This window comes from Delphinus delphis, chromosome 5 (assembly GCF_949987515.2).
Source record: "Delphinus delphis chromosome 5, mDelDel1.2, whole genome shotgun sequence".
NCBI classification, from domain to species: domain Eukaryota; kingdom Metazoa; phylum Chordata; class Mammalia; order Artiodactyla; family Delphinidae; genus Delphinus; species Delphinus delphis.
The window spans coordinates 26,277,407-26,301,489 of NC_082687.1; the positions used below are offsets into that span (position 1 = coordinate 26,277,407).

The 24,083-nt window shown below is 34.0% G+C and overlaps 1 protein-coding gene across 1 annotated transcript in view; it reads right to left on the reverse strand.

The window, feature by feature from the left end:
- The window catches only part of TTC29 (tetratricopeptide repeat domain 29), a 255,509-nt gene that overhangs the window by 229,513 nt on the left and 1,913 nt on the right, over window positions 1-24,083 (reverse strand). The window contains exons 3-4 of the mRNA XM_060011639.1: window positions 19,521-19,621; window positions 17,441-17,524 (exon numbers count right to left, since the gene is read on the reverse strand). Of these exons, the coding sequence (XP_059867622.1) occupies window positions 17,441-17,524; window positions 19,521-19,612 (176 nt within the window). The 5' untranslated portion in view covers window positions 19,613-19,621. The remainder of the gene's footprint in view (window positions 1-17,440; window positions 17,525-19,520; window positions 19,622-24,083) is intronic.

Sequence of the window (24,083 nt, forward strand, 5' to 3'; positions counted from 1 at the left end):
AAATAACATAAAATCAAGGCAGTCCTTATAAAACCTCATTATATTCTCCTGACTCTTGGCAAGATAATTCAAAATTCATATAGAATGGTTAATGTACAAGAAAAACCTGATCATTTGGAACAAAGAGGGGGACTGTCTGCCAGATATAAAATACATTTTAACTATGTTAATAAAGTGATTTGTGGCACTGACACCAGAAAAGACAAATAAGTCAATGGAACAGAATATATATGTATATGTGTATGTATACACACATGAAAATTTGGTATTTAATAGAAGTGACATTTCAGTTCAGGGGAAAGTTTTGGGTACAATTGATCTATTTGCAAATTTTGTTGGTTGTATGTTTTATATATTAATATTTCTATATTATTATTTTTGTATATAAATAATATAGATGATAGCATATGTTATATTACCTTTCCACATTTAATGGAATATTTAAGTGACACACAAATTTCAATTTCCTAATCATTTTCTTGACCTTAATGTATGTGTTACATATATATTAAACCTTTATCACTAAGAACTTTCAGGTGCTTAATCACAATCGTTTTAAAGCAACTTTGTAACATTCATTTTGAACTTCTGAGTTAAGTACTTTTTTTCTTAGCGCCCTAGCTTCCTCTTTCTTGAATTCTCTTTTCTTTCCTCTAGACTCTAAAGTGGCCATTTGGGGCAGGGATGAAGGGTCCAGAAAGACTGCACAGGAAGAGATGTTTTCCAGTCCTCATATCTGAAAGGATTTTTGTTTTGCCCTCAGTTTTGATTAATAGTTTATCTGGGTACAGAATTCTAAGTTAAAATAATCGTTCTGCATATCTTAAAGACAACCTCCCTTTTTTTATAGAACCAAGTATTATTACTGACAACTGTGATGGTAGTCTGATCTTTGTTTCTTGATGACAACCATTCTCCCAAACCCTGAAAGCTTCTAGTACCTTCTCTGTATACTTAGCATTTCGATATTTCATAAAGATGTATCGAAGTGGGTTCTTTTCTTTTTTTCCTTTTTCTTTCTTTCCCTTTTTTTTTTTTTTGTTGTTGTTCTTTCCTTTCTGGTTACTTTGGTAGTCACAGCCCAAAGATCTGTGGGTTTTCTCCAGTCTAAGATATCTGTGTCTGTGTCTCTAACCATATCTCTATCTCTGTCCATCTATATCTACCCATATAGCTATAATCATTCATTCTCTCATCTCTTTCTCTTGGATAAATATTCACCACCTGGACTGTGTTCTGTATCTTATGCCTTTTAAAATATTTTCTATATCTTTTATGTTTTTATTCTACATGTTGATAGCCTTATCTTTCTTTTCCATCCTTTCCTTTTGAGTTTTAAAAAATATTTCAGCTACCTTTAATTTTGAAGAATTCTTTTTCTTTAAATGATTTCATAGCATCAGGTTACATTTGAGGGATGTAAGATTTTCTACAACGTCTGTAAGGAAAGAAATTGGAAATCTCTCAAAGTTCCTCTTTTCCCTATAGAAACTGTTTCAGCTGACATTGAGTGTTCTCTTTGTTCATCTTTTTTCCTTTTGTATTGTAATATTTTCTCAAATATCAGAGGCTATTTGTCTATTCATAATAATGAAGTTCTCAATTTCTTAACATAGGTAGTGAATATGGGTTTCCTCTGTTTGCAGGATTCATCCTGAGATTTATGGGTTGGGAGAGCACAAGCTGGCTATTCCTTGCACTGATGCCAAATGAAAAGGACTCTGTAAGGTACACCAGCTTCCCTGACAGGAGCTCAGACCAACTGTTACTTTTTAAGGTTTTTTTGCATCACTGTTTATGAGGAATATTATTATTCTGTGGTTTTCTTTTTATGTAATGGCTTTTTCTGGTATTGGTATCAGGATAATTCTGGTCTCATAGAATGAGTTGAGAAGTGTTTCTTCTATTTTATTGAAGAGTTTGTGCCAAATTGATGGATTTTTTTTTTTTTTCCCCAAATGTTAGGTAGAATTCACCAGTGAAGCAAAATGGGCCTGGAATTTTCTTTATGGGAAGTTTTTAAACTATTAATTCAATGTGTTTAGTGAATCTACTGCGATATCTATTTCTACTTAAGTGAATTTTGGCAGTGTCTCACGAAATTTAGCCATTTCTGTAAGTTGTTGAGTTTACCAGTATAAAGTTTATTTCCTAATTAGCGTTTTAATATTTATGTAATCTGTAGTGATGTGTCCCCTCTTTCACTTCTGAAATTGGTAAATTGTGTCTTCTTTCTTTTTCTCTGATCATTATGACTAAAGATTGATCAACTTTACTGATCTTTTCAAAGAAGCCATTTTTAGTTTCATTGATTTTCTCTACTGTCTTCCTGTTTTCTGCCCCCATTTTACTACTCCTTTTTCTCTATTTTCAGTTTAATTTTTTTCTAATTTTTTAAAATGAAAACTTAGGGCAATAACTTTAGACATCTCTATTTTTCAAATATAAACATTTTAATGCTATAAACTTCCCTTTAAGCACTGCTTTAGCTTCATCTTACCAATTTTGATATACCATATTTTTTTAATTCAGTTCAAAGGATTTTCTAATTTGCCTTGATTTCTTCTTTGATCTATGGTTTATTTAGAAATACGTTGTCTAGCTTCCAAATTTGTGGGGATTTTTCAGAGATCTTCCTGCCATTATTTCTAATTTAATTCCATTGTTGTAAGAGAAAATAATTTTTAGGATTTAAATCCTCTTAAGTATATTGAAATTTGTTTTATGGCTCAGAATATCATCTCCTTTGAAAAGTATTCCATGTGTACTTGAAAATAATGTGTGTTCTGCTGTTGTTTGGTGGAATGTATGTAAATGCCAATTATTTAAGCTGATCAATGGTATTGTTCAAGTCTTCAATATTCTACTGATTTTTTAATCAATTATTGAGAGAGTGGTGTTAGAATCTCCAACTATAATTGTGGACTTGTCTGTTTTTCCTTTTCCTTCTATCATTTTTTGTTTTATTACTTTGAAGTTCTATCATAGGAACACAAACATTTAGGATTATGTGTTCTTGATGAATCAACTTCTTGTATCATTATGAAATGTTACTTTTTATCTCTGGTAATATTCCAACTGCTTTCTGAAAATGTATTTCTGAAAATCGTGGAATATCTCATTTTTCTTCCTTTCCTATCATGTTAAGAATTTACTATCTTTTGGACATTTTAGTGGTCATATCAAATATAGGAAGGAAATGTGTTTAGCCATCCATCTTGACCTTGAAGTAGAAAAACCCCTAAACTAAACTTTTAAGACCATTGCCTCATTCAGCAATGTATTTCTGTGGCTACATTGGCTGTAGGATAAGGGATTGTTTCAGACAAGCTTAAGGGGATTTTATGGAAATATGAGTCAGGGTTATAGAATAACTGGGTCCTTACGAGGTGAACCCAGAGGGAGGTTCTAGATCCATAACAGTACTGGGAATTCACGAGGAGTCTAGAAATCTGATCTCTGATTCATTTTCTTTCTAGCTTGTTCATTCCTTCCTCTCTATGAATCATTTTTTCTGTCTCATTGTTTCTGCTTCTTTATAACATTAGATTGCCTTGGTCAAAGTACTTAATCTCTCTATGCCTTGGTCTCTGGAAGTAATAACAAGGTTTATTTCCAGGTTTATTTTGAGGATCACTAAAAACACAGACCAGCACACAGTATTAATGTAATATGTCTTACCCATTACTATTTGGCCTAAAATAAAACCTGGCTAAGAGATGTAATATCTATGACTAGCTGCCTATACATCCATTTCATTGTTCATTAGGTGTGCCAAGTTTTATTATATTGCTCCATTTTTCTTATATAAGATCATGTGATAACTTTCTTTTGGAATTTAGTATCAGGAAAAAGCTTATCTCTCTTGAAGAAATGATATGTTTCCTTTCATCGGGTAATGAGGATTCTCTAGTCCGTCACATCTCCCTTTTTGCCCAGTCTGCCCAGAAGTTCAGAGTGAAATTTAATGTTTCTTCAGGGGAACTATATTAACCCTGATGGGGAGTATATTTATATACTTTTCCTTTATTTGCCTTTCATTTTCTATATATAATCTGACAGCTATGTAATATAAAACATTAATTTTAAGTTTCTTCAATCCTCTCCAGAAAGAAAGTTAACAAGAAATAAAGCATTATTTTATGTAAGTCAGAAGAATCTTAAAGGAGAATGAAACACTGCTTTCAAAGAACTCTGAGTCTAGAGCAGAATCCTTTCCTTATGGCAATTCACAACAAGAAAGACATTTTACATTGCAATTCAGTACATGTACATATATATTTCACATACGTATGTATATGAAACAAAATGTAAAAGCACTAATACTCAAAATGTTCTGATCTCTTTGTAAATATTAACTCAATTAATCCTCATAACCATTCCATGAGCCAGGCCCTCTTATTGTTACCCCTATTTTTTACATGAGAAAACTGAGGCACAGAAAGGTTAAGTAACTTGGCCAAAGTTGACCAGTTACCTTGTTAGTAAGTATAAAGCTGGGTTTGAGTCCAGGGAGTCTGGTTTTAGAACCCATGCTCTATTTCATTACATCTGGCAACCCGCTCTATGTAATGAACCCCTTTCTAATTCTATAGTCTTTCATATTTTAAGTGCTTATCATGATACCCAAACTCATGGGTCATAATCACTACCCACTAATGGACCAAAACCTTAGATTTTTAAACATTAATCAGGAAGGAAAAAAAAACCAAAACACATGTACATGACTGTCAATGGCTATTAGGAGAGTTCAAGCAGGCACTCTGAACTCTTACCATGTGAGTGAGGATGGATCAAAGGAGGCCTCACAGGGCAAGAAACAGTTAAGCTGAGGCTGGTAGAGAAGTTTATCAAGTACACAAGGCATGGGAGAAGGAGAAGGGCATTTCAGGCAGAGCACATATATAACGCTACAAAGGGGTAAAGATCCCCATTCATCAACTGCCCCAACACCTGTGAGCCAAGCACTGTACGAGTACTGAGGATGCACACGTGAGCAAAGTAGCCATGGCTCCATACATACATACAAATACACACTATATATATTTATTTATAAACATATGTGTATTTATAAACACACACCTCCCAGCTCAAAGTACAGAGTATTTAAAATGATCTCAGAGACTCATCCCAGTACAAAATTTTGAAAATTTCCAAATAATCTAATTAAAAATAATAGAGGAAAAATATTTCCTACAAATTTATATATTCAATTTAATAGACCAACATATATGCATTGTGGGAGTCCCAGGAGGAGAACAGAGATTCTTTTAAGAAAAGTGGTGAAAACTTCCCAAGTTTCATAAATGTCATGAATATAAATATTTGAGAAATTCAACAAACTCTAAGTAGGAAAATTCAAAGAGATACACATTGAGGCACATTATAATCAAATTCCCAAAGGCAAAGACAAAGAGTGAATCTTTAAAGCAGCAATAGAGAAGCAACTCAACACAGCATCCTCAATAAGGTTTTAAGCAGATTTCTCACTAGAAACTTTGGAGGCCAGAAAACAGGGTCTTTTTTTCTCTTTTTTAATTGGGGTATAGTTGTTTTACAATGTTGTGTTAGTTTCTACTGTACAGTGAAGTGAATTATATATTCAAAATGCTAAAAGAAAAAACTGTCAACCAATAATCTTACATCTGGCAAAACTGTCCTTCTAAAGTGAGGAAGAAATTAAGAACATTCCCAGATAAACAAAAGCTGAGGAACTTTATTTCTACTGGACCTGCCCTGCAAGAAGTGCTAAAAGGAGTCCTGCAGGTTGAAAAAGAGTAACCTGAAGTCATATGAAGAAATAAAAGTCTCAGTAAAGGTAGACACATGGTCAATTATAGAAGCTAGTATTTTTGTAACAATAGTTGGTAACTTCACATTTTGTTTTCTACATAATTTAAGAGACTAATGCATTTATAAAAATAATTATTCTAAGAACTAGCAGTATTGTATATTTGATTTGTAACTCCACATGTTGCTTTCTACATAATTTAGGATATAGCATTAAAAAAATAATTATTAATGTATGTGTGGGAGCAGAGGGTATCTGTAAATCTCTATACCTTCCTGTCAGTTTTGCTGTGAACCTAAAACTCTAAAAAAATAAAGCCTTTCAATAACAAAATGATTAGTTTGTTTTTTGGATGCAAAATGTATAAAGATGTAGTTTTACAACATCGATAATCAAAAGAGGTAGGAATGGACCTCTCAAGAAGCAAAGTTTTTGTATGTTAGTGAAGATAAACTGGTATAAATTCAAAACAGAGGTTATAATTTTAGGATATCAGATGTAAGCCCCATGGCAACCACAAAGAAAATAGTTACAGAATATACACAAAAGGAAATGAGAAGGGAATTCATTGGTTTCACTACAAAAAAAAAATCAACATAAAAGAATACAGTAATGCAGGAAATAAGGAACAAAGAAGCTATAAGGTACATAAAAAACAAATAGTAAGTGACAGAAGTCCCTCCTTATTAGTAATTACTTTAAATGTAAGTGGATTAAACTCTCCAATCAAAGGACAGAGACTGGAAGAATGAAAAAAAAAACGTGATCCAACTATGTGCTGTCTACAAGACACTCACTTTAGATCCAAAGACACAAATAGGTTTAAAATGGAATGATGGAGAAAGATATTTCATGGCAATAGTCACAAAAAGAGAGTAGGGGTGGCTATACTAATGTCTGACAAAATAGACTTGAAATTAAAAAAGGGCTATAAGAGACAAAGGAGGCCATAATATATTAATAACAGATCAAATACAGGAAGAAGATACAACTGTCATAAATGTTCATGCACTTAATAAGAGACCATCAAAATAAATAAAGCAAAAATTGACAGAATTGAGGGGAGAAATAGACAGTTATGCAATAATAGCTGGAGATTTCAATACCTGACTTTCAATAATGGATAGAACAACCAAACAGAAGATAAGTAAGAAAACAGAGGACTTGAACAATAGAATAAACCAACTAGATGTAACAGATATATGCAGAACACTCTACCCAACGACAGAATACACAGTCTTCTCAGGGGCACACAGGACATTTTCCAGGATTGACCATATATTACGCCAAAAATTAAGTCTTGAGAGATATCACACAAAGTACCTTCTTTGGCCACAACTAGAGTAGTCATTAAGGGAGGGAAAACTGGAGGATTCACAAATTGTGGAAATTAAATAACACACTCTTAAACAACCAATGGATCAAAGAAGAAATCACAAGGGAAATTGGAAAATACTTAGAGATGAATGAAAATGAAAACACAACATGGCAAAACTTATGGAATTCAGTGAAAGCAGTGCTAAAGGAGAAATTTATAACTATAAATGCTTAAATTTATAAAAAAGAAAGATCTTTTAAAAAACACTTAAAAACAAAAAGATCTCAAATCAACATTCTAACCTTACAATTTAATTAATTAGGAAAAGAACAAACTAAACCCAAAGCTTTCAGAAGAAAAAAAATAATAAAGATTAGGGCAGAGATAAATGAAATAGAGGATAGAAAAAGAACTCAATGAAAACAGAAGTTGGTTCTTTGAAAAGATCAACAAAATTGAGAAACCTTTAGCTAGATCAACTAAGAAAAAAACAGAGAAGACTCAAAGTACTACAATCAGAAATGAAAGTAGGCTTTGCTGTACAGCAGAAACTAACACAACATTGTAAAGCAACTATACTCCAATAAAAAGGAAGAAATGAAAAAGGAAGAAATGAAAGTACTACCAATTTTAGAGATAAAAAGGATTATTAGAGAGTACTGTGAACAACTCTCTGTAAAAAAATTGGATAACCTAGAAGAAATGGACAAATTCCTAGAAACAAAACCTACCAAGACTGAATCATGAAGAAATAATAAGCCTGAACTGACCTATAACTTGTAATGAGTCAGTAATAAAAAATCTCTCAACAAAGAAAAGCCCTGGATGATGGCCTCACTGATTCATTCTACCAAAAATGTAACGGACTAACACAAATTCTTCTCAAACATTTCAAAAAACTGAATGGGAGAGAACACTTCCTATTTTGTTCTATTAGGCCAGCATTGCCCTGATACCAAAGTCAGAAAAAAATACTTCAAGAAAAGAGAGCTACAGACAAATATCTCTTATGAACATTAATTCAACAAAATACTAGTGAAGTGAATTCAGCAGCATATTAAAAGGATTATACATCATGGCCAATTGGAATGCAAGGATGGTTCAACATACTAATACTTATCAATGTAATACATCATATTAAAAAAATGAAGAAAAAATTACCATATGATCATCTCAATGCAGAAAAAGTATTTGACAAAATTAAATACCCTTTCATGATAAAATACTCAACAAATTAGGAATAGAAGGAAACTGCCTCAACATAACAAAACTCATATATGAAAAACTCACAGTGAGCATCATACGCAACAGTGAAAGACTGAAAGCTTTCCTCTACGATTAGAAACAAGGCAAGAAGGCCCAGTTTCATCACTTCTATTCACAGTACTTAGAGCAATTAGGCAAGAAAAAGAAATAAAAGGCATTCAAACTGGAAAGGAAGAAGTAAAATTATCTCTGTTTCTAGCTGTTGTGATTTTTATATGTCAAAAACTCGAAAGATTCCACAAAAAGCTCTTAGAACTAATAAACAAATTCAGCAAAGTAATAACAAATTCTGGATACAAGATCAACATTCAAAATTCAGTAGTATATGTATACACTAAGAATAAATAATCTGAAAAGGAAATTAAAAAAACAATTCCACTTACAATAACAAAAATAATAAAATAAAATACTCAGGAATTAACTTTACCAAGGAGGTAAAGGACCTGTGCAATGAAAACTATAAAACATTGCTGAAAGAAATTAAAGAAGACATAAATAAATAAAAAGACATCTTATGTTCATGGATTAGAATATTTAATATTGTTATGATGTCAATACTACCTAAAGCAATTTACAGATTCAATGCAATCCCTATCAAAATACCAATGACAATTTTTTTAGAAGTAGAAAAATTCATTCTAAAATTCATATGTAATGTCAAGGAAACCGAATAACCAAAATAATCTTGAAAAAGAAAAAAGGTGGACTCACACTTCCTGATTTCAAAACTTACTACACAGTTACAGTAATCAGCATGGTACTGGCATAAAGACAAACATATAGACCAAAGGAATAGGATAGAGAGCTCAGAAATAAATCTTCACATATATGGTCAAACAATTTTTGACAAGGGTATTAAGACTATTCAAAAGGGAAAGGACAGTTTTTTTCAACAAATGATGATGAGAAAACTAGATATCCACATGCAAAAGAATGAAGTTGGATGCTTACCTAACACTATAGACATAAATTAACTCAAAATGGATCAAAGACCTAAACACAGTAGCTAAAAGCATAAAACTCTTAGAAGAAATCATAGGGCAAAAGCTTTACAACATTGGATTTGGCAATGATTTCTTGGATATGACAGCAAAAGTACAGGCAACACAAGAAAAAATAGACAAATTAGACTTCATGAAATTAAAAAAACTTTGTCATCAAAGGATACTATCAACAGAGTGAAAGGCAATCAATGGAATAGGAGAAAATAATTGCAAATCACATATCTGATAAGGAATTAATATCCAGAATATAGAAGTATTCCTAAAACTTAATAATAAAAAACAAACAACTCAATTCAAAAACAGAAAGGACTTGAATAAACAGTTCTCCAAAGAAGAGATCCAAAGGACCAATAAGCACATGAAAAGATGCTCAACATTACTGATCACTGGAGAAAGGTAAATCAAGGTCTCAGTGAGATACCCCTCATACTCATTATGATGGCTACTAGCATGAAAGCAGAAAACGATAAATGTTGGTGAAGATGTGAAGCAACTGTAACCCGTGTGCATTGTTGGTGAGAATGAAAAATGGTACAGCCATTGTGGTGGCAGAATGGTGTTCTCAAAAAATTTTAAATAAAGTTATCAAATTATTCAGTAATTCCACTCCTGGGTATATACTCAAATGAATTGAGAACAGGGTCTTAAGGAGATATTTATACACCCGTGTTCACAGGAAACATTATTCACAATAGGTAAAACACTGAAGCAGCCCAAGTGTCCATTGACGAATGGATAAGCAAAATATAAACATACCACGAAATATTATTCAGCCTTAAAAAGGAAGGAAATTGTTACAAATGCTACAACATGGAAGAAACTTGAGGATACTGCAAGCCCTAGGAAAGCAAAAGAGTACTTGTGAGCCCATAATCTGATCTTGCTTTAAGTACTGAGATGACACTGTTTACTATAATATCTCCATTTTCCAACATGGAAAACAGAATAGGGTATGGATATGAGTTAGGGGGATGATTTTCATAGAATTGCAGCAATATCAACATTTTGAGGATTATGTTTTAACCATAACAGAGAATGGGAAAGAGTCAAATTAGTTTCAGATATTCCCATGCAAGCTTTTCTTAATATGGACAGAACACAATATCAGAAACAAAGCTCAACTTAGTAAAATCATCTTGCCCCATGAATTATGCATGATGAGGCTTGGTCATTGTTCACCCCACTTTTAATTCCAACTGATTCAACCTCTGTAGTACCTGGGTGCTTATGCCTTTTTATCACTTTGTTCTGCATTACTAAATTTCCCAAATGATTTCTAAATAGAGTGCCATTATGCACTTCCAGGTTTATGAGCTATTGTAGGAAAAGTCACATTCTCTGGCTATATTCTACACATTTCTAAAGCAGTAGGTTTATACTTAAAGCAATCTTATGGTAGTAACAATAAGTTTAAGCAATTTATAGATATTTTAAAAAACTGTTTACAATAGCTCAGTGGGCTCTGCAAATTATATTGTTTAGTACAGCATAAAAAATTTCTGAAAAGTTTACTATAAGTTGAAATTAAAAAAAATTCCCCTCATTAGTTAGCATTACCATTTGAAATGTATCTCACTAAAAACTCTGTCTTCTAAACATGATGAATATGATACCTAGCACAAAGTAAATATGTAACTATACATATTTAAAGAAAAATGATAAATTAATATTAATACCTATATCAAGACAAAGTTAATGCAAAATATTTAGGATATTTACATTATAACTTTTAAAAGCCAAAGAAAAATGATCAATGACAGTTAACGATAATAGCTGAAGTGAGAATTGTCTACATGTGTTTCATATAGAGAATCTCTTTTAACTTCCACAAGAATGTCCTATTATTATTATGGTCTCCAAATAGTTGTGGAAATCAAAGATTAGCAAAGTCAGGTAACCTGCAAAAAATTACAGAAGTATTAATAGCAGAGCCAAATTTCCAGCTGAGGAAGAAATCATCTCCCCTAACAGCCAGAGCTGCAATGTCATGATTCCTATGCTTTTCCCTTACAAAGATTTTTTTTAGGTCTATTTAGAGCTGATAAGTTTAAACACCATATGTGAAAATAATATTTTAAAGAAAACTTTTTTTAACATCTTTATTGTAGTATAATTGCTTTACAATGTTTAGTTTCTGCTGTATAACAAAGTGAATCAGCTATATGTTTACATATATCCCCATATCCCTTCCCTCTTGCATCTCCCTTCCACCCTCCCTATCCTACCCCTCTAGGTGGTCACAAAGCACCAAGCTGATCTTCCTGTGCTATGCAGCTGTTAAAGCAAAGACATAAATGCCTAAGAAATTGGCATTTCTGTGTTCCGTTGACATTTGAAATCTTTCCTCCTTTCGCATTTATTTAGACTTGGCTTTGGTGTAAATTTGAGATCCTTTTTGCACTTATTAAACAATTTTTAAAAGTGCCTTTCAACTGCATTTTTTTAAATTCCCAAATTGTAAACTTTATTGATATCAATATTCTTTTTAAAAACTTTATTGTCAAAAATTCTTTTCTTTCCTAGTTTCACATCTTAGAGATCTGCTGTGGAAGACAGTATCAGAATGTAAATAAGTAAATAATAAAAATAAAAAGGAGTGGCATCTCTCCTGTGTTCCCATGTGTTTTCTCTGCTGTTGCTTTTTTTTATACATTCAGGAGAAAGTAAGGAATAGTTGTCTCCACTTCAGAACACCAAAATCCTGTCTCTTCTTCTTGAATAAGGAAGAAGATCTTAAAACCCAATTTGCTACTTAGAAGGAAAGAGGGTCATCTTCCTTTCCTTCTCTCTCCTGCCTATTCCTGTTAGTCAAGTAACCATTTATTCAGCAATTGGCATCTTCAGAAAGTTTAACTGGCAAACCTCTGCATGGAATTTAATTTATTACTTTAAAAGAGACGCAAAATGTTAAGATAAAACTAGATGATATCACAAAATTATTCAAAAGTAAACAAGATGAATGAAGCAGAGGAAGAGCTCACCTAAAGGGGCCTAAATTCCCATAATGTTATCATGAAATAGTATGTCGTGAATAAACATCTTCACCTTGTTACAGATACTTCGAGGGCCTGACCATGGAGCAAATCCAAATGCTAAATTTGCTCATAACAAGTATATCTGTAGTTTGTAAAAGCACCTTTGGAAGACAATTTTGGAATATTTTCAAGATGAAAACCTAAGATGGGCAAAATGCTAATTTACTGTAACTGAGTAAGTATAATACAGTTCAAAGGCAGGAGAGAGAGGCTGTGCTGCCCAAGTGACGCTCAGTAAACACCAACTGGTGACGCTGAAAGATATTCTGAAAGAAAGCAATATCTTGGAGATGTACACAATTTTGAGCTAAATCTATTCTTCTGTATAATAGAACTTGATATCTGAAGCAGAAAATAATATTGAGCAGATTAACATTCTCTGTCCCTTGATAATTTTGCTTATTAGTATCCTCATATACACAGCTAAAGCTGTAAAAACTGCCCCCAGAAAATTTTATTTGAATCTATAAATACACTTTTATTACTTAGCTACTCAAAGCAATTATGATATGATAATAAGTGATACTTTAAGTATCACTTAAATAATGCATTCTGATAATATAGTACAGAATAAAAAAGCACAAAGTACAGAACTACAACATGCCCTTCTTTAGTTGGTAAAGATCAGTTAAATACTATCAATGGACTATTCAACGGCTTATCTAAGAAAGTCAAATTACCAGTGTCAACTATGTTGTACTTTAGTACAATACGTTTGAAAAAAATATACCTATTAGGCACAGCAATAATCTGGTCACTCAAAAAGTAATAATGTATAGTAGAATTCCTTCCGTAAATGTGGATGATAAAAAACTCAGAAGCCCTTTGCCTTTGACCCATTTTACCCCATTCCAAAGTAAAATGATCCCCCATCAACTGGGTTTGACCATTCCAGTAAAAACTACTTTAGCTTGTCCTGCTCAATTACTCACTTAAATTTTATACTCTTACTTGTAAACATATAACATTTTTGAGGAATTAAACTTCCTCAATACAACAGTTAAACTAGCTACCTACAACACTGAACTAAAAAATGTTGTAATCAAAAAATATTCACAGCAGGATACCTATTTCATGGTGTTAGTAATCCAACATTTATTCTTCACTAATTTATTCATTTAACAGCAAGTTATTGAGCTCCGCCCGAGTGCCAGGCCCTGTTTAAGTCCTGGGGACACAGTGGCGTACACACAGACACGTTCCTGTCCTGTGGGGCATCCATTCCACTAGGGATGACACAGCTGACGTACAAACTCCCAACAGAAGATGAGGACCAGCTGACTGCAGAAATACACCCAGGTGATTTGACTGGGAATAAGTGTGAGTAGGGTGAGGGCTCCTTGATTATGGGGTCAGGGAATAGCAGACTGGGGTCACATTCAAGGTGACACCTGCATGACGAGAAGTGTCAGCAGTAAGGCCACACTGAAAGGAGTGAATGGTAGAGAGAACGGGGGATAAGGCCAGAGAGGTCAGCAAAGCCCAAATCACACACAGCTTTAGGTCGTGATGAAGAGTTCAGAGTTTATCATAAGACCAATGGGAAGCTCTTGGAGGGTTTTAAACAGGTGAGTGTCCTCATGATCTAATTTTTAAAAGGTCATTCTGGTGGCTGAATTGTGGTGGAATTCAAGGGGATTTTAGAAGAGCAAGTAGGAGACTCTTCTAGTGATCTTGGCAAGAGATGATGGTGACTATGCAATGAAGAGAACAGATGAACACAGGATAAGTTTTGGAGTTATATCTGATAGTACATACTGATGCATTAGATGGGGGAGTGGTGGTGAAGGCAAGGTGAAACTCAAGGCTGCCTTGGTACCATTTACTGAACTGAGGGGAGACTGGGGGAGGGATATTAGGAGGGGGGAGTGTGAGGGGCAGCAGAGGTAAAGCAAGAGTCCAGTGGGGGGCCATGTTAGCCTTGGAATGTGTATTAAAAATTCAAGTAAATATGTCAAGGAGACAGTTGGATATATAAATTTGAAGCTTAATGGAGAGGTCAGGGCTGAATTTATAAATGTGATAGCCATCAGGTATTGCTTGTATTTAAAGCTATAGGACTAGATCCAGGTAGAGAGTGTAGCTGGAGTAGAGGGTCAAAGACCCACCCCTAGAACAATCCACCATTGAGAGTTTGAAAACAGAAAAGCAGCCAGCAAAGGAGACTGAAGGCAGCATAGTTGAAGAGTTTGGAGGAAAACCATAGAACATGGCATCCTGGAAGCCACAAGCACAGAATGTTCAAGGAGAGAGTATTCATCTCTATCAAATAATGTGAAGACATCAAGCAAGATGAGGACAGAAACATGACCATTAGATGTAATAAAAATGGAGGACATCAGTCACAGTAAACAGATTTCCGTGAGTTCTGGGTCTGGAAACCTATTTAGAGTCAATTGAGCTAAGAATGCGATGTGGAAAGATGGAGACAATGCTTCTGGTTACTGCAAAGGGTACAGAAAAATGGGGTAGAAACTGGAGGAGGATAAGAAGTCAAGGGAGATACTAGGGTAGATACGAATGTTAGTGAGATTGCTTCAATGGAAAAGGAGAAACTGATGATATAGCAAGAAAACACATTTAACTGGTGGAGAAAGTCTTGGAACAAGTAAGAGGGGATGGTATCCAGAGCACAAGTAGAGACATCATCCTTAGACAAGAACAGGAACTCTCCACCCATTGCAATAGGTGGGACACAGAGTGTGAGTTTACGTATTAGTAGGCTGGTATGTTTTGGAGTAGATGATGAAGTGTTATTCTGGGACTAGACAAAGAACACATCCATATTACAGGATATCAAAGCTAGTGTACATGAATTATTTAAGTATATATTTCTGTTATCATCTTAGGGAAGAATAAGGCAGTTTAGAGAAGAATTTGAGAATATATCTTAGATACTGCTTTTGCCTGATTGGAAATTTGATTCACCAATTTCTCCCCTTTATATTCTTGTATACTGAGGATCTGTGACGCACCAGTTTGATCATTTTGTAATGCTAACAGATATGGAGTCAAACTCAAAATCTGTCTTCTTTGGCAACTTTTATCCAACATCTTAATTTTCTCTGATTTTTTCCAGACCTCTAGGCTGCACCTCACAGTATAATTATGCAACTCATTCATTGCATGTTTATTTCCTGCTTGTATTATTTCAAATAGAGACAAGGATAAGACCAAGTACTTTATACTAAAATAACATTGTTTTCCCCTCTGTGAAAAACCTAGTGTTAGATATAAAGTAGGCACTTAATAAATGTTTGCTGACCAATTTATCTTTTAGAGTTCAATGGCTGATAAAAAGTTTTACACAGAAATTCTTTGGAATATGCATAATTCCTCATGGCACCTGCTGGGTGCTGCTGAGAGATGCTGAAATCAATTTTCTCCTTTACATGCTATTCAATTTGTTTGGGGCAAGGTCTACAAGGTATATCAATCAGGAGCATAATAGTGAGCCAAGTACAAGTTACCTTCCTACTAAGGTTTGCACCCACTATCTTTGAGCTTTGATATAAAAAAGTATTCAAGTGTAGGAAGCTTTAAGGAGAATTCAACAGTAAGGGTTGAGAATTACCCAGGGCTACTTGTATTCTGTAGCATAATATGGATTTGAAATCAATTTGGTAATATCCTTAGTGAAAAAAAAAATATTTGTAACAGAACACTCATTAACATAGCCTATTTTGCATTGTCTTATAATAATGTTTTCTTCAGTGCAGACTGAAAGCAGATATTAAGTATATAGATGTCTAATTTGTTAAAATATGTGAAGCATAAGTTTAATTCCAAATTTAATTCCTAATTCTTAAGCCAATTATAGCTATTTAGGTATCATTATATTTAAATCAGAAAGCAAATATCACTCATATATATTTTTCTTTTAAGAAGGAATTGTATCATCAGACAACACTGACCTTTAATTTTGTCCAATAGGCTACCATGGAAAGCTAATGAATTAGCAATTAGAATAGCAGTTAAAAACCAAAGGTCCCAGATATAACACTTGGCAGTCAATACAACTCCAAGGAAGACAGTGATTATAGCTACTATAAATTTTGTCACTCTATAAAATAAAGCAGTTACTGATAGAATGAACTATTCCATTTTTCCATGCTATATGCATACTGACAATTATCTAATGAAATATATCAAGAGACTTAGAATTTTAGACTATGTGAAAACCTATACCAAAACCATCAATAGGAATACCCTGTCAGTGGAATCCCATAGCACTAGGCAACATTAATAGAGACAATCTTTTAAAAGCATTTATTGTATAAAATATTTTTGAATAGTTGAATCATTTAATGAATTCTGTAAGATGCATGTGCATATATAAGATTTCTATTTGTCAATACTTACATATAAAAATCTGATAACAGAGTCACCAAGTCTATAGGTAAGAAATATTAAACCTGTTTAGCTATTATTCTAGGTTTCTATTTATTTCTCACTAACCTACTTGGATTTTTATACTGTTTTTACTCAGATCATAAATTAGGTTCTGACTAGCCGTAAAATGGCAAAGTTTACTTTGTTCATTAAAAAAATAAATCCAGACAATTTAGAATTATTTTTAAATTAACCAATAAACTATGATCCATTAATTCTTTTTGTGGGTTCTTGGCAAGAGAGAGAATATACATTAGTAAGGGATTTTTTTTAAATCACCAGGAAAAAAGATATATGAATCCTTCTCTTAAAGTTTTCTTTTCTCCCCCATGGAGGCAATATACCTTAAAATGGAAGTTATTAAGCAATTAATAACACAGAATTAACTAAAATATTGCAAATATGATAGTATAATATCTTGGTAAATATGAGAACTTTGAAAGTCATAAAATTAAAGACTGATATGTGTAAGATCAATAGACATGATTTATCACTATTTAATATGAGCTTTAATTTTTAAATGCTATGTTCCAATAAAAAAGTGGACTGCACAGGAAAATTGAAATTTCAATAAAGATTCAAGACAAAATAAACAAACTTTATATTAAAGTACCTTTAAGAGGTATATACTTACGCAGCAACCTCCTCTTTTGACAATCCTTTGAAATTCACCTCCAGATAATGATCTATGTCGTCTTTTTCTTTGATCAATTGAGACCTAAATGAAATGGAAAGAAATAATAAAGCACTGCCTTAAATTGAGTTGAAAAGCTACCAAACATATAAAATGCCACCAGAAGAACAGAAATATTCTGGGGACAATATCATAGATAATAAATGTTCTGTAAAAGCTAGAGTTAGGTTGTTCATTGATAATTTCAAAATTTTAATTTTCTTGAACGGAAAGAGGCAGAGAAGAATACTAACCTCAGTGTGTAAACAGATAAAACACCAACACATTAAAATACTAGCATTCTTAAGTAAATAGGGTTTTCTCCTCAAAGCATTATAAGATCTTCCATTTTACTCATGTTTTCTCATAATATAGCTTTCCAGCTACAGAAGTCAGATTCTGTTTGGCACAGGATCTTGTAATAATACTTATTTGATACAAATGTGTTAAAATTATTGGTTGCAAACATTACAGAATTTTGCTCTGACATGCTGTTTGAGTGGTTTTTAAAATCACACATAAAACTCAAATTATTATTAAAAGTTCAAGGTGAAAGTGATTTTAAGAAGACTTTAATGAGAAATATATTACACATGTAGTATGTTCAATCTTCATACAGCTGGCACCTTTAAAAATAAGCAGACTATGAACATCTTATGACAACAGGAGTATGGGATACACAGATACCTTTTTATTCAGAAGCTAATGGAGAATGTTGATACAAACCTTTGCCTTAAATGGTTATGATAAAAATGTTTTTCTTCAATAAAATGAATACAAAAAAATTTTCTTTAAAATCTCTCTTATTCTAGGGATGTGAGACTGGGCTATGTTTTTGCTCGTGTTGAAAAGAAAATGTAATCTCAATTATTACAAAAGACAGGAAGAAGAAGCTAGCTATTTCAGATTTTGTAAATACATCACATTATTCAAAAGGAAAATGGAAAATAAGAATGTATATACTGGAATTATGCATCTTTTGAAAATTTTCTGTTTTTCACATTATTTGAAAATAAAATTACAATTTTCTACACTTCTATTTTACTATTTCTACAGTTTTCAATTCTATTACCAAAGAACTTTGATGGTAGTTTAGCTGAATGTATTTATTTTGGTCCAGGGGCTTTGGTCTTTGCCAGAAATACCAAAAATGAGGTATGGTCCTTCTCAGAACAAAGTAGTCTCATAATACTTTGATCATTATGCCTTGTAGGAATTGAAAGGTAAGCATAAAAAAAAATCAAACCTATATATAGGTTTTAATTTTCTTGAATGGAAAGAGGCAGGGAAGAATACTAACCTCAGTGTGTAAACAAATAAAACACCAACACATTAAAACACTCTGCATTCTTAAGTAAATGGGTTTTTCTCCACATCCACCTATCCTATATATAGGTTTATATTGATAAATAATATGTGCATTACTAAAAATCAATAAAACTATAAGTGGAAATTTCTAAATAACACAATCTTAGTTAATATTCATAATTATGATAAAATACATCAAGTTCCTGCCCTACAGTTTTTCGGCTGCATTTGAAAACTCCATAAGCTCAGCAGACATTCACAGGCCGTGGTGGTTCGATGATGCATTTTCAAGCCCCAGGATCATTTCAGGAGCTAAATCGTGCCTGCCAGTTTACCCCGGTAGTAAGACTGTGTCATCCTTCCTCCAAAACAGAAATCAGTGCTTGGGACCTTGTGGTTTAGATGCCATACATCTTTCATGCCTAAAGCTTCTGCTTTCAATTCTCCACACGTAGTTTAAAAAGGAAATGTATTTCCAAAGCTTTACAGGAAGCACAATGTAATGGTAATAGAAAATAAAATGATCAAATGAGTGCTAGCCTGCTAAATAAACAGATTCTTAATCTTTGAATGAGGTTCATCAATCCTTCTGAAACAGCAAATTTGAATATTCTGAATATAACAGTATACTTTTGTTTTCAAACAATTTTGTTTTCTGAGATATGCTATTTACATTTTTTACTGCAAGAAATTCGTTCTGTAGGAATAAAAAATGAAAGCCAGGGTCACGTACCTTGGAATTGTTCTGGGGGAACATGGCAGCTTCTGTCTGGCTAAGGCCGTAAGCTTTGGGCGTGTCATGCACAGTGGGGGCAGGGTGGTCATTTTGGACTACTGAAAAAAAAAACCAGAAATGGTATTTTAAAGAATAAATCATTCAAAGAATCTTTTAAGACATTATTAGAGATCCACAGTCAGTTGTCTGAGCTGAGAATGCCTCTGTGTGTAGATCTATAGCTCTGTTATTCAGTCATGAAGCTCAGAGAGTGAATTCTGCAGGTTGCTTCTCTCATTATTTTCTTCTACTATCTGCCTTTTGGCCAATTTATTACTTGTCTGCACCTCCATCACAAAGTGGAAAAGGAGAAAATTTGATAAATGCATTGAAGATTCAGACAATTAGGAGCTTTGTTATGGGTTTTGTTAGTGGAGCTGGTTGCAATTAAAAAGTGAAGATTTTTAGGACAGCTATAGATTTCAAATGCTCATGCTTTTCTCTCCTGTTACAATCAATAATTAAAATTTTTTCATACTTTGCTGTCTTCTAAAACTTTCTCACTCACAAATAAAGCCTTTCCCTTAGAAGTGATAAATGCTAAGAACAATTCTCAACAAGGAGACAGCTTCCCTGAGAGAGCACATAGCTACAACAGTGTACAGATCACTTCAAAATGTAGTGGTTTAATCGCACCAAAAAGAATAAAATACCTAGGAATAAACCTACCTAAGGAGGCAAAAGACCTGTACTCTGAAACCTATAAGATGCTGATGAAAGAAGTTGAAGACAATACAAACAGATGGAAAGATACACCATGTTCTTGGATTGGAAGAATAAATATTGTTAAAATGACTGTACTACCCATGGCAATCTACAGATTCAATGCAATCCCTATCAAATTACCAATGGCATTTTTCACAAAACTGGAACAAAAAATTTGAGAATATGTATGGAAATACAAAAGACCCCAAAGAGCCAAAACAATCTTGAGAAAGAAGAATGGAGCTGGAGGAATCACACTCCCTCATTTCACACTATACTACAAAGCTACAGTAATCAAAACAGTATGGTACCAGCACAAAAACAGACACAAAGATCAATGGAACGGGATAGAAAGTCCAGAAATAAATCCATACTCTTAAGGTCAACAAATCTATGATGAAGGAGGCGAGAATATACAATGGAAAAAAGACCATCTCTTCAATAAGTGGTGCTGGGAAAACTGGACAGTTACATGTAAAAGAATGAGATTAGAACATTCTCTAACACCATATACAAAATTAAACTCAAAATGGATTAAAGACCTAAATGTAAGACTGGATATAAAGTTCCTAGAGGAAAACATAGGCAGAACATTCTTTGACATAAATTGCAGCAATATTTTTTTGGATCTGTCCCCCAGAATAATGGAAACAAAAGCAAAGATAAACAAATAGCACCTAATTAAACTTAAAAGACTTTGCACAGCAAAGGAAACCATAAACAAAATGAAAAGACAACTTATGAAATGAGAGAAAATATTTGCAAACAATGTGACCGACAAGGGATTAATTTCCAAAATGTACAAATAGCTCATACAGCTCAATATCAAAAAAGCAAACAACCCAATCAAAAAATGGGCAGAGACCTAAATAGACATTTCTCCAAATAAGACATACAGATGGCCAACAGGCACATGAAAAGATGCTCAATGTCACTAATTATTAGAGAAATACAAATCAAAATTACAATGAGGTGTCACCTCACACGAGTCAGAATGGCCATCATCAAAAAGCCTGCAAGTAATAAATACTGGAGAGAGTGTTAAAAAAAAGGAAATCTCCTACACTGTGGGTAGGAATGTAAATTGGTGCAGCCACTATGGAAAACAGTATGAAGTTTCCTTAAAAAAAACTAAAAATAGAGTTACCATATGATCCAGCAATCCCATTCCTGGGCACATATCTGGAAAAGATGAAAACTCTAAATCAAAAAGATACATGCACCCCCATGTTCACAGCAGCACTATTTACAATAGCCAAGACATGAGAGCGACCTAAATGCCCATTGACCAATGAATGGATAAAGAAGATATCACACACACACACACACACACACACACACACACACACACACACACAGTGGAAATATTACTCAGCCATAAAAAGAATGAAATAATGCCATTTGCAGCAACACGGATGGACCTAGAGATTATCATACTAAGTGAAGTAAGTCAGACAGAGAAAGACAAATATCATATGATATTACTTATATGTGGAATCTTAAAAAAAATGATACAAATGACCTTATTTACAAAGTGAAAATAGACTCACAGATGCAGTAAAAAAAATCTTATGGTTACCAAAGGGGAAAAGGGGAGGGATAAATTAGAAATTTGGGATTAACAGATACACACTACTATATATAAAATAAACAATAGGATCTACTGTAGCGCACAAGGAACCATATTCAGTACCTTGTAATAACCTATACTGGAAAAGAATTTGAAAAAGAATATACATATATATATTCATATATATATATACAATTGAATCAATTTGCTGTATACTTGAAACATTGTAAATCAACTATACTTCAACTAAAAAAAATGTAGTGGTTTAAAACAATAATCAAAGTAAAAAGAAGTCTTTTACTTTATGTGGGTCAGGAATTAGGAGAAAGAACAATGGGAATGGATGGCTTTTCTCTACTCAATTTTGACTGGGGCCTCTGCTGGGAAGACTCAGAAGGATGGGGTAACTCAGTGGTGGGAAACAGGAATTTTCTGTAAGGTCTTCACTCGTGTAACTGGTGGCTGATGCTACTAGCTGGGACCTCAGCTGGGGCTGTCTGTCAGAACACATACATGTGACCTCCTCATACAACTTGGGCTTCCTCTCAGTATGGCAGCCTCAGACTTCTTAGGTGGCAACTCAGGGTTCCAAAGGCAAGTACCCAAAGAAAAGCCAGATGGAAGCTGTATCCCCTTCTAGGGCCTGGCTTTGGAAGTCACATAGCATCTCTTCCACTGTAAAAATCGGCTGCTCACCAGTAGCCAAGGGATGAATAAGAGCAGAAAAAGATGAAGTCAGAGAAGCTAAGGAGGAATCTGGTGCTGTTCTGATGGTATAGGGTCTTGAAAGTTACTGTAAAAAAATGTGACTTTTACTCTGATTGGAGGATTTTGAGCCCAGGAGTGACATGGTCTGAGTTACACCTTGAAAGGATTGCTCTGGCTTCTCTTTTGGACTTAGACTGTAGGGGGCAGAAGGAAAGGCAGCGGAGGCCAGTTGGAGGTTGTTGTGAAATCTGGGTGACAGAGAATGATAGAGGTGGACAAACATGGTCACAGCCGAGGTAGCACCACCTGTGGCCAGCAGAGACAAGATATTCCTCTAGTGCTACAAAGCCATGGGGGGACGGAGGGTGGAAAGCAATGAGATTTGAGGGAAAATCTTTTGAAATTCAGTGTAGAAATAGGCAGTTTTTTGTTTCTTAAAAAAAGATTATTACTCCAGCCTGAAAATAATTATTCACATAATTAAAGAGAATATTCTAATGGAGATCAGTGTCATGATATAACAGAATCCTGATATTACCCAGATTATCAGTGCATGGTATGATCCATGAAATATAAGGTCAACTTATTTTTATACAGTTATAGCTTTAAAGCACTCAGTCTAAACAGCAAATGTTAGTCCTCTCCTCCAAAACAAACATTAGAAACATAATGTATTATACTCCATAACTTCCTAATATAGTGACTTAACTCTTTTGTATTTAAAAATAAATCTATTTTTCTGATCACATGTTATATCAACTCTTTGAGTTAATTGGATAACCAGAACTTACTAAATGGCAACATTATGTAGAACATGCGGCAAGAAGTTAAAACTAACATAGGATTAGACCTCGTGTACAGATTTGAAGGGCAAAGGCTCCCCAAACCTACCTCTTGTAAGCCTATTTCAGAGAAGCTGTGAAGACTCTACGTTCCAGAGTCCTCCAAGGATATGGAGCAAATCTGGGCCATCTCAGTTCTTAACCTAGACCTCTCTGCCCCCAGGGGATTTGGAAGGGGAAAGAAACAATGCCTGTGCTGGCTTCAGCACGCAGGTCCTTCCCTGACAAATTAAGACTTTGTTCTGAGAGCTCCCACTTTGGTCACCAAGGGCACTGGGCAGAGGTATCTCTGCATAATTGCAGGGACCTCTGAAGGGTTCCCCAAGGAACTTCAAAACGAGAAAAGAGTACTTGTAATTTCTCCCCAAACTAGGAAGACCCACCTACTTGTACACAGATAGAGGGATCAAACCCCAGAAGCTCCGATCCATCTCACATTTCCCATCAAGGTGTGTATAAGCCTCCCAAGAACTGGCCTACCAGGTTGGGACATAAAATTTATCCTTATTGATGTTTACTTGGGTCAGGCTGTTTTTCCTAGAAAATACAAGCCTCTAATGAAATCTTATGCAAATGTTATATACATGGAGAGGAAAACGTCTTCTTTGTCACCCAGATCAACTGCGATTTTTCTTTTTCAAAATCAGAGTTAACGTTTCCAACCATTAAAGTTTCAGCTGCCAGTTCCTTCATTTT